General features: G+C 45.9%; 1 protein-coding gene across 1 annotated transcript in view; it reads left to right on the top strand.

The window, feature by feature from the left end:
* The first annotated feature begins 204 nt into the window (after window positions 1–204).
* Window positions 205–11,515, top strand: part of PLA2R1 (phospholipase A2 receptor 1) — a 118,757-nt gene continuing 107,446 nt past the window's right edge. Inside the window, 1 exon segment of the mRNA XM_065931620.1 lies at window positions 205–617. Coding sequence (XP_065787692.1) covers window positions 509–617 — 109 coding nt within the window. The 5' untranslated portion in view covers window positions 205–508.

The raw sequence follows: 11,515 nt of genomic DNA, 5'->3' as shown, positions 1-11,515 counted from the left end.
GTCCTCGGAGCAGCTCGGTTTCCTCCAAGCTGCCTGCCGCCAAACCCGCAGTGTTTACCAGAACCCGGGTGGTTTGCAAACCCAGATGTCAGACTTCCTGTCCCAGAGATTTTCAACTCGCTCACCCCCAACTCCTATTCGGCCTCCCCCAGGAAGGAGAGACAAGGCTGGAAGCAGGAGGAGCTAGCCCGGGGCAGCCTGCCTCCTCCCTCTCCACCCCAAAGGCAGGAATTTCTGGGACGGGCAGATGGTCCACCCCCTCTTCCTCCTCCTGCTCCAAGCCGCAAAGGGAGAACCTCCGCGACTTTTCCGTCTTCCAACCAGAGTGTCCCCCCACCGTGGCGACAGGGGTGACTGACGAAGTGGGTCTCGGGGACGCAGGGGTGGCGAGGCCCCCGGGGAAGGGTGGAGCGCGGAGGAGGCTGCGGTCCTGCCCTCCCCCACCCCACCCACCGCAGGGCTGGGCGCGGGGGCTGCCGCCGGAGACCGGCGGGCCAAGTGGTTAGCAATGCCGCTGCTGTCGCTGTCGCTGGTTCTGCTGCTGCTGCAGGTACCGGCGGGCTCCGCCGAGACCGCGGCGGGGGCAGCCACCCCCGAGCGGCTCCGCGAGTGGCAAGGTGAGTGTCCCTCGGGGCCAGAGAGCCCAGCGGGCACGTCGGGGGCGGAGGTGATCCGGAGGAGGAAGGGGCGAAGCAGCCGGGGTTAGACCGTGGCCCGCGTGGGGAGCGCGGGGAGGGGTTGGTATCTGGGCTCGAGGGTCGTTTGACTCAACTGTGACCGGGGACGCGCCGAGCGTAGGAGGGTAGATATTTCAAAACGTAAACTTTTCGAGAGTGGTGTATTTGGGACGACCATCTCTGGGGAAAATGATGGCAAAAAGATGTCCCATCTTGTTTTCCCCTAAAGCAAGCGCTTTTGGTGCACGCTGCCACCCGTGGAGTGTCCCCAAGCCGGGCTTCTCCGTTCTGTGCCGTCGGAAAAGAACTGTCTTCTCTATTAAAGCCTCTCTGGCCAGATGGGGAAGAGGAACCTCTGTGGCCCTAATGAATTTGTGAGCTGGAGCAAATTAGCTCTTTGCTCTTCAGTTTCTTAACACTTTAAAATATAGGGGCTGTGACATCCATAGGACTACTGATCACAAAATGTGACCCCTTGCAAAGCACACAGCATGCCAGTGAGTGGGGAGTTTTGGGGGGGTTACCGCCACAGTATACACGTGTACTCACAGCTCAGTTCATCAAATATTTATTGAGCACCTACTATACCTAAGATTCATAAAGAGACAGGTCCAGAGATAGAAGGGCTTCCCAGGTGACGCTTGTGGTAAAGAACCAGCCTGCCTATGCAGGAGACACAAGCATCCCTGGGTCAGGAAAATCCCCTGGAGGAGGACATGACAACCCACTCCAGTATTCTTGCCTGGAGAATCCCCGTGGACAGAGGAGCCTGGCGGGGTAGAGTCCGTGGGGTGGCAAAGAGTTGGACACGACTGGAGCCACTGAGCACAGACACAAACAGAGACAGAAAGAGAATGCAAGCCTGCATTCATGGTTAACTACATGGGCTGCCTCAGAGGCAAAGCAGCCAGCATCCAGACGCGCAAGCCCGGGTGTGAGGGGAGCAAGGTGGTAGGGGTAAACTAAATAAACCAGGAGGAGCCTCCAGGCAGCCTCCACCCTCTCAGCCTTTGGGGAGAAGCTTGAACAGAAGGGGTAAAACAAGATGTCACCAGTGTGTTTTCCTTCTCTACATTTTCTGCGTCTGGACTGTATCCTCCTGCATTCCTAGGAGGCTTTCCCAGGAACTGATTGAGCAATTCTTATCCTAAAGCGGCCGAAGGTCAGAGACCTTTTAGCTCTTCAGTGAAACGTTCAGTGAGAATGTTCCTGCAGATGGGCATGTGATCTGGTGGGTGACCCATCTCCACTAGCCGAGCTTACTCCTTTACATTTTAAAATGTGGATCTTGCCTGAGCACTAATGTCTAACTAGAACAGGGCAGCAGCCCAGAGGAGAAGTTGGAACGTAACCACACAGAGAGAATGCATTGGTGATCCCCTGAGCCAGGGTTAGCACAGATGGGCTAATCCCTTCTATATGTAGCAGATCCAAATCCCGGCTGAGATTGTTTCTAATCAGTGCCTTCTTTTAAACAGTCAAGGACACTATGAAGTTACAATTGTCCACTACCTCTTGTACACTCATAGTTGGCACAGAGAGTCTTCAAATATGAAAATGCTGCTACTGATTTCTAAAAGCACAGGGACTGTGAGCCACTTAATGCTCCAGTCATCACCCAGGCTCTCCTTCTTGACTTTAAGCATTCATATCAGTGGAATTTCAAGTATAATCTAGATGGGTTTAAATCAAGTTTTTCCTGTTTGTCCAAAGATGGAGAAACAAAATCTTCATGTTGGAAGGGACCTGAGACATTGTCTACTCCAGCCATCTGTTTTTCAGACATAGAAGCTGAAATATAGCTGCTTTTTTTTTTTAGTTGTTTGGGTGCTGAAGTTTACCACTGTGTTCACTGTAGTATACTGACTTACTTTTAGCCATGATTGACATCCCCAGAACAACCAGGAAAAAACATGCTTCTGTGTTAGTTTCATATCCGCTAATAAGGAATATGTAATAATACAAAGTGGGGCTTCCCAGGTGTGTACTAGTGGTAAAGAAATCACCTGCCAATGAGGTTAGACCTAAGAGATGCAGGTTCAATTCCTAGGTTGGGAAGATCCCCCGGAGGAGGGCACAGCAACCCACTGCAGTACTCTTGCCTGGAGAATCCCGCAGACAGAGAAGCCTGGCAGGCTGCAGTCCATAGGGTCGCACAGAGTCAGACACAACTGAAGAGACTTAGCATGCACAATAATACAAGGCAGGTTATACATGTTCTATTTTTAATCTGAAATTTTATTTGATATGTATTACTGATTGATTTCTTATTTATTGTAAGCATCCCAGCCCTGAGAGACGGGTGATGGATGGTATTGTGGTGACTTTTCAGTCATTTATCAATACATGCATGTATGCCCAGATGCTCAGTCATGTCCAACTCTTTGCGACCCTATAGTATGTAGCCCCCCAGGCTCCTTTGTCCATGGGATTTCCCAGGCAGACTGAATGGGTTGTCATTTCCTACTCCAGGGGATCTTCTCAACCCAGGGATCAAACCCACATCTCCTGTGTCTCTTGCATTGGCAGGCAGATTTTTTACCACTGAGCCACCTGGGAAGCCCCATTTATCAATGAATTTGTATTAAAAAATTAGTAGATACAGTGTCATATAGTAGTTAAGTTAATGCATCCTGGAACCAGACTGTTTTCCTGAAGGAAAAGTAGGCAGTTGCCCCATGAAAGCAAGAATATTTGGGGAAAACACAGAATGTGTGCAAAAGCAGAGTCACATACTAGGCAACAGAGTTCAGAGTTCAGTGGGCTGAGAGTTCTGATCTGGGCTCTTTTGGATGGAGGAAAGAGAGCCACTGAAGGTCACAGGCAAATGGGGGCCTGGAGGTAAGGGTAGCAGGATCTCAAGGGGCCCCATGGACAGGTCCTCCTGTGCCACCGGGCCTCCTGGAAACAGAGAACTGGCCACTGAGATGAAGCAACTTCTCTGTTTCTCAGGGACAGGTGGGTGGTCCCTGTTTGGCTCTCTTTCTATGGACTGGTTTCTTCTGCTGCTACTTGTAGGATCTTTCATAGATAGCTCCCACAGCATCCTCAGAAGAGTCTCTTAATTTCCTAAGAGAGGAATCTGGCCACACTGGTCATAGCAGACTGGCTGGTCCCTGTGCTCTGCCCATGAATCAGAGGGCTTCCCATGGCTAGTAGGCCAAGGTAGGGGTGGGAGGTACATACAGGGATGCAGTCTCATTGGGGGCTGTGGATGGAGTAGATCCCCAGAATAGAGTCATGGCAGGACAAGACACTGGCATGTCTATATTTGGAAGCATATGAAAGATGAGGAAATGAGTTTGTTTACAGGCACTCTGCTCAAGGGAAAAAAAATCCCTGGTTGAGTAAATTGGGTATTGCTGAGAAGGGTCTTGTGAGTTTGGAAAAGGGGAACCAGAACCAGATCACACTTCTAAGTTTAGGACTGCCATAGTCGGTTTGGGATTTGAAGAGAGGAATTCTCTCTTCAAATCCCAAGAAACCAACTAGAAGATTCAAGCAATTGCCCATAAAGGAAGAGGCTGATGACCTGAGCTAAGTCAGTTTTAATAGGAATATTAAAGAGCAGAAGATGTAGATTCAAGAAATAGGAGTTAAAAAGGAAAAAAATAAAATAAAAAGTAACAGACAGTGAAAGTAAGATGAGAGAAATGGCAGAATAGGAAGGGTAGTGATCATACAAGGAAATGATAAATTTTGGAGGTAGTTCTGTTCTCAGTAGTGACCAGGTCCAAGATATGGTTGCAGGAGTGGTCACTAAAGTGAGAACAGGTGAAAAAAGGTTCTCAGGGCAGAGGAGATCAAGGAACTGAGCATCCTGAGCAGGGCAGACATACATTGATATACCTGCAACTTTTTATCATTAAAAAGCACCCTTACCTAATATGCTGCACTGCTACTTTTCTCCTCTGTTTCATTCTATGTTGTTTTGCAATGCTGGTCAGGACACACTAAATTTATTTTGTCACTTTAATGGACCACAACTTAAGTTAGAGGAAACACTGGGCCAGAGTGTTAGGTCATCTGTATGAATGGTAAAGGCCTTGAGGTGGGGAGGCTGATGGAGTCACACAGTGCGTGTGAGGAAGAAGTTCCAGGTGGTGCACCCTGATATCAAGGAGTGAAGAGAGGATGCCACATAGGAGAGGGTTTTGAAACAGGGTGATAGGAACCACCACCTGGAGGCAGCAGTGGGGAGAAGTCATGACCTTGAGATTTTCCCCTTAGCTTTCATTTCTAATACAAAGGTCAAAATGTCCCTCACGCTAATCAGGTAGGTTCTGTTAATACACACTCTTCTTTTACAGAAGAAGAAGGATTAAATAACTTGCACTTACAGGAACTTGTAGAGATTCAAACCAGTCCCTTAAGCACTAAATGCAAAAGAACCCTGGATAGTTTTGCAACCTGATAAAATAGCCCATTCTGTATCGTGCTATTTGCTGGGAGATGCAACTTGATTTTGTGACTGGAAGACCAGGCGGCCAGCTTCTTGCTCTCTTCAGCTCCCCCTTTTCTAACCTGTATGAACACATGTAGGAGTGAATATTTTCACAAAGCAGAAATGTGCAAAGCCATTGATTTTTTTTTCTTTCTAGGCAATTTTTATAGCCCTGAGTAATGAGCCATTCTGCTTATCTGGAGATCCGGAATTTAAGCAAAAGTATGATCAGACCCTGGCTTAACTGCCCTGCCTGGTCATCAGCCACTCAAGCCCTCAGGCTCTGTCTCTTCCATCTCCGTCTATCAGCTTTCAGAGTCTCTTCGACTTTATACTTTTCTCATCCCAGTTTCTCTGACTGGCTCCTTTCCTCACATGTCTTTGAGAGTCAGCAGAGACTTCCATTTTTTTTCTGGTCCTTTTTACTCTTGCTGATTAAGTTCCTAACCTCTTTCCTTATTGTTGGTTGTCTCAGTAACCAATACTACATAGCATGGATTTCAAGCCAATTACGAGGAAGACTGAGCCACACAGAGCTTGGTGGTGCCCTCGGCTTCCCTTCTGTAAGCTAACAATTTGCTTATTTATACCAGGGTTTCTGAAGAAACAGTCCTTTTGTTCTGCCTCTTCTGAATCCATCCCTATGTGATGAATCTTCATACGATTCATCAAAGTAATGTTATCAGAGACATTTATAGACTCTTGTCTCCATTTTCTTTTAGAAATTATCCTCTAAATCCTTTTATGAGATGTTCCAAAACAAAGCTAGGAACATAAATTATATTTTTTAATTGATCAGTGTGAAAAGAAATATTATAGCTCATAAAAGAAACAAACACAAGAACACCTTATAAACTCTATAGTAAGCCGGTTAGGATAGAATATTTTATAAAGTCCCTCAAGAAAGACTGGAGGAATAACATTAGAATTTCTATAAGTTGGGTTCTGTGATACAGAGCTAAACAAAACAGACAAGAGTTTTCATATGTGGCCACATGACTTCTTAATTTATGATACTTCCCAGATTACTACAGTCCCAAAGAAATATGCTAATAAAAGGTTTCATTATTTCTGACTCTTCACATCTTGTCTTGAGAACTTTCCCTTTCAATTATGAAAAATATAAACAGAAAAAATCGAAGTAATTATTTAACTATAAGCATTGTTGTCTTATTTTGCTGCTATTTTTCACTATCCTTGTCCAAAGTTAGTATTTGTTTTTCTCTTATTATCATTTATAAAGGGGCCATAGTGACTTACCAGGACCCTATGAGGACAGCACGATTATTAAGACCTTTGTGCAGATGGAGAAACCAAGGCAGATACTCTAAGTTCAAGCATTTCTACCCTAAAAGAAGTGTTCAGTGGTTTGCCAGGGTGTTTTCCCCAGTGTTAGCCTTGGTCAGTTAACAGGGCATATAGGCATGTGACCAGAACAGCCTCATAGGACTCCATGCTCAGCAAGGCATTGTCCTTGCAGTTTAATTCTCTCTGGTTTGGGGTCTTGGAATTCTTAGTAACTTTTATTTCTGAAATTTGTTCTTTGAGCACAAGACAGGAGTTTAAAATGAAAGTGTTAGTCACTCAGTCATGTCCGACTCTTTGTGACCCCGTGGACTGTAGCCCACCAGGCTCCTCTGTTCATGGGATTCTCCAGGCAAGAATATTTGAGTGGGTTGCCGTTACCTTCCCCAGGGGCTCTACCCAATTCAACGTTTGAACCTGGGTCTCCCACATTGCAGACAGACTCTATACCGTCTGAGTCACCAAGCTGAGCCCCATTTCGTGTCACCTCCTTGTTGTGGTCTGTGCTGGAGTTGGAAAAGCATTCCCAGACACAGAGTATTTCAGAAGGGAGGTTTACAAAGAGAGTGAAGGAGAGATAATGAGGGCGCTGCAAATGCAGCAGACCAGGGAGAGCCCACAGGACCCTGTTAGAACAGTGGGTCACCTCAAGGGAGAGCCAATGCTTTTTGTGGATTAGTAGCCAATTTTTGTAGCCTCAAAACAAAGAGAATTCCTGCTAGAAGGGTGTCATTAGGTTATTGTTTAGGGCACTCTAGAGTGAATACTGGAGTGGGTATTTTTACCTCACATGGGTAAGGATCCTTACCTCACATGGCTGGTAAGGATCAGGGGGCTTTGGGAAACAATTGCAATGGGGCTCGGCCAGTTCCCGCAGATGACCTTGGTGCTGGCCTCCATATCTGTGGCCTTAGTACAAAGCTTTGCACCTGTTGGGATAGGGCTCCATGCTCCTCACCAAACTGGGGTGGTTTTCAGCCTCCTCATCCATGCTTCTGTGCTCTGCCCGCCATGGCAGCCAGGCTGCACTGGGGCTGGGCAACTGGAGGCCCGGGGCCTGGAAGTGGGCGGCCAGTATTCTCCAGGGACAGGACAAGGCTGCTGTCCCCTCTGAGTGGCAGCACCACTGCACGTCCCATGGGGACTGAGTGGGGACCTATGGTCTTTCCACAGTCCAGGGGCTGAGCGCGTTCCCAGTGATTTCCACCTCAGAGGCTGCAGCCCCTCATGGGCCTACAGGAAGTAGAGGCTGACTGGAGCTCCCTGCCCCCACCAGGGCCCCACCTTTTCATTTTACTCTGGGGTCTGCAAATTAGGTAGTTGAGTAAGAAGCATGGGGACTGTTTTGGGTGAATTGTGTCCCTCTCAAAATTATGTTTAAGTTCTAACCCCCAAACACCTCAGAATGAGACCTTGTTTGGAGACAAGGTCATTACAGATGTAACCAAGTTATAATGAGGTGCTCAGGGTGAGCCCTAGTTTGACTGACGTCTTCATAACAAGAGGAGATTTGGACACAGAACTATGAATAAAGAGTAGATGATAGGAAGAGACACCGGGAGAAGACAGATACCTTCAAGTGAGGAAAGAGGCCTGGAACAGACCTCTCCCTCACAGGCCTCCAAGGAGACAACCCAGCTGACACCTTGATTTTCGACACGTAATCTCCAAATCTATGACGCAGCCTATTCCTGTTTAAGTCACTTAGTTGGTGACACTTTGTGACGGTAGCCTTAGCAAACAAATACAGGAACTAATATTATGTCTACCATTCGAAGTTTGGATTTGGTTTTGTCTTCATTTCTATCTTTCCCTGAAGGAAATCTATATTTTTCTTCAGTGGGTAAATTCTCAAAGCAAAGCAGATAAAATGGAGAAAGTGAACATGTTAGTTGCTCAGTCATGTCTGACTCTTTGTGACCCCATGGACTGTAGCCCACCAGGCTCCTCTGTCCATGGGATTCTCCAGGCTAGAATACTGGAGTGGGTAGCCATTGCCTTCCCCAGGGGATCTTCTGGACCCAGGGATCAAACCCAGGTCTCCCACATTGCAAGCAGATTGTTTACTGTCTGAGGCACCAGGGAAGCTCAGCGTAAACACTTGCTTTCAGTAACATCACATCATTCCCAGGGTTGTTCGGTTGTTGGCAGAGTTTTCTTTTTTTCTTTGTTTTGGTGGCCCAGTCTTTGAATCGCATCCTCCCAGAGTTTCAACACAAAGACATTGTTGAGGGAAGTTTACGTCTTACTTGTCCTGTCTTAATGTCCTGTCTTACTGTTTCTTGCCATAATATGCTTTTTTTGTAACAAGGCTCCCTGGTGACTGAGATGGTATATTTTCAACACAGTCTATAAGATGATAACAGAGCTGCTGTGAATAATGATTTTTACAAAAGCAATGTCTGTTAGAGACTTCAGAGTTAAATAAAGGCAGAAATAATGGAGGAATAGATGAAAAGCTAAAAGGAAATGTTTTCAACTCAGTTTAAAAATTTGCCTGTAAGACACACAGATACAGTGAAGAACTTTGAAGGAGAGAAGATTTTCTGTGAGCATCAGCTACTGCTAAAGATGAGATGGATGGAAAGGGAGGGGGAAGGAGGGAATGAGCGTGGCCAAGTGGCAGGGACAGTCTGGAAGGGTTAATCCACTTCACGTAGAGGTTGGTGAAAGGCAACTTGAGTCCTGACAAAACTGGAACACGGCAGAGCTGATGAAGCCAGGTTTCATTTTTCCTGCATGTGAGAAAGAGTACTGTATGCCTTGTGGAACTGAGTGACGATTTGGGGAAATTAGAAAGAAAGGGGAAAAGAACACGTAAAAAGGTTTAGCCAGAGGGGTCCCACAGGCCTGTGGAGGTGATGATCATCCAGGTTCAGAAGCTTCAGGAGAATAAAGAAGGCTCAATATCAAGGACGATACTAGGGCAGGAAAAGAGAAGGAAGTTCTGAGACAGGACAAGGGGATATTTTAAAACGTGCTCAGCTTTTTAGTTCATTTTATTAGGTTGGCCCAAAAGTTTGTTCGGGTTTTTCTGTTACATGTTATGGAAAAATCCAAATGAACTTTCTGGCCAACCCAACAGAAACCAGTTGATGTTGCGTGCTTTGTTAAGCGCTATCAGATTGTCAAGAGATAAACACCACATCTCAGATGATCTGGGATAAAATGCAAATATTCATAAAGAGAGGGCCAGGAAGGACAGACACATTTTCCCTTGATTTTGTCTTTCAAGTACAATGCACGTGCTGCAAACATCAGAAATTCCTTGCCTACTGGTTTGGAAACACATATTAAGAATTCAGCTTCCCTGCATCATTCAGCCATGAACGGGACTTGATTCAGCCGCACACAGCATCCCTTCCTGCTACAGACTCATCTAAGTAAGGGAAACAATCACATCTGAATCTGACTCACTGGACAGAACAAACCTGAAGTTGTGCAGCTGGGAAATGTCGACACATCTCAAAAGAGAAATTGCTCACCTTTAGATTGGTTTCAGGGCAGTGATCTCTCCGCCCTGCATACCTCCCAGACCCTTTTCATGCTAAAATTGAGATAGTATCACAACAGCAAAGAACTGGACAGATTCAAGAGCTGATCCTGGGACAGAAAGTGTGTGAGCTGTGTGGGCAGATGGAGTAGAAGAGGGTTAAACCCAGGGGAATGGGGTAGGAAATTGAAATTGGATTGCAGTTGGCAAGCAGTGGCTTCCTAATAGCTTGTCTTAAATATAGCACTTGATGTGAACCGTGCATCTGAACTTTTTCTTCCACTTCCCTTAACGTGGCCAGCTTATACATCAATTGGCTTAGGTGCCACTGTCATGGTGTTATTTATTAAACACCAGAAAACCCTTTGCTTGACTAAAATCCACCATAAAAAGAGGATTTTTTTTCAATGAATTGTTTAATTGTTTTAAGGTGTTTTTTTTTTAATTGAAAGAACATACATCTCACCAAGGCTTACCATTTCAAATCATATTTATGTAACACTTCATACCGCAGCCTGTTCTAAGAGGAGCTGCTTAAAGTAGAAGGGGACACTAAAAGGCAGGTGGAGGTGGGCAGAAGGGGTGCTGAGCATGAAGTGGACGGGCCTAAAGAGGAACTTCCTGCAGGGACCCCCAGCTGGCACTTTTCCAACACTAATTACAGCGTGAGGCTTTAGACCCCAACCTCATGGTGTGGTAGGAATCGGCAGGCAACTGACAGCCTAACATGTATCTGAAGCCAGAAAACAAGTCATTGCAACTACCTTTTCCAGGCTTCTCCACTTCTATCAATCACCATATCCTGTCATTTCTTCCCTCCTTGAATTCTCTCTCAAGAGACTAGAGTCTAATCAGTCCCTTTCTTTCTCATCACCACCAGTTGAACTGATAGCTCTGTCTCTCTTGTCAGATCAAAGCAGAAGTCTTCAGAATGTGCTCCATCTTGCACATGGGCTGTCTCACCCCAGCTAAGTGAGAACTCCAGGGCAGGAACTTGGACATTTGTCTCACACCTACACTCTCCTAAAACAATTCTGAGCACACGAAAAGTGCTCAGTAGATGTTTTTATCAAATGATTCAAAATCCACACCATAGCCTCAGTCATGGCTTCTCTTGTTCCAGAAGCTTCTTTTCATCTGAATAATATACAGATTTTTTAATAAAATTAAAAGTTCCTCATAAAATGGTCCCAAACCACCTCTTTCCAACTTCATATGCTACAACCACCAAACACTTTTTTTTTTTTTCCACCAAACACTTTTATATAGTGAGGCTCTCATCACCCTTAGAGCAGATTATTTTCATCACCTCTGAGCTCTAGTAACTTTTGCTCTGTCCACAGTTTCCCTGGTGTGACCCTTCACCTCTCCATCTATACTTAGCTGAACTCTGTCTCTGCAATGAGGATAGGCACCCATGCTGGTCAAATTCACCAGTGTACCCCCAAATGCAACAAATATTAGGTCCCTAAAAAATGTTGAATGAAAGTGCCTCTTATGTGTGAGTGCGTGTGTTCTTGTGAGAGTGATTGATTTTTCTGATCTTCTAGACCAAACTGACACCTTCTAGATCCTGGTTTCCTCCTATTGTGATTA

This window comes from Muntiacus reevesi, chromosome 3 (genome assembly GCF_963930625.1).
Source record: "Muntiacus reevesi chromosome 3, mMunRee1.1, whole genome shotgun sequence".
Lineage (NCBI taxonomy): Eukaryota > Metazoa > Chordata > Mammalia > Artiodactyla > Cervidae > Muntiacus > Muntiacus reevesi.
This window is presented reverse-complemented; position numbering and strand designations above follow the sequence as displayed.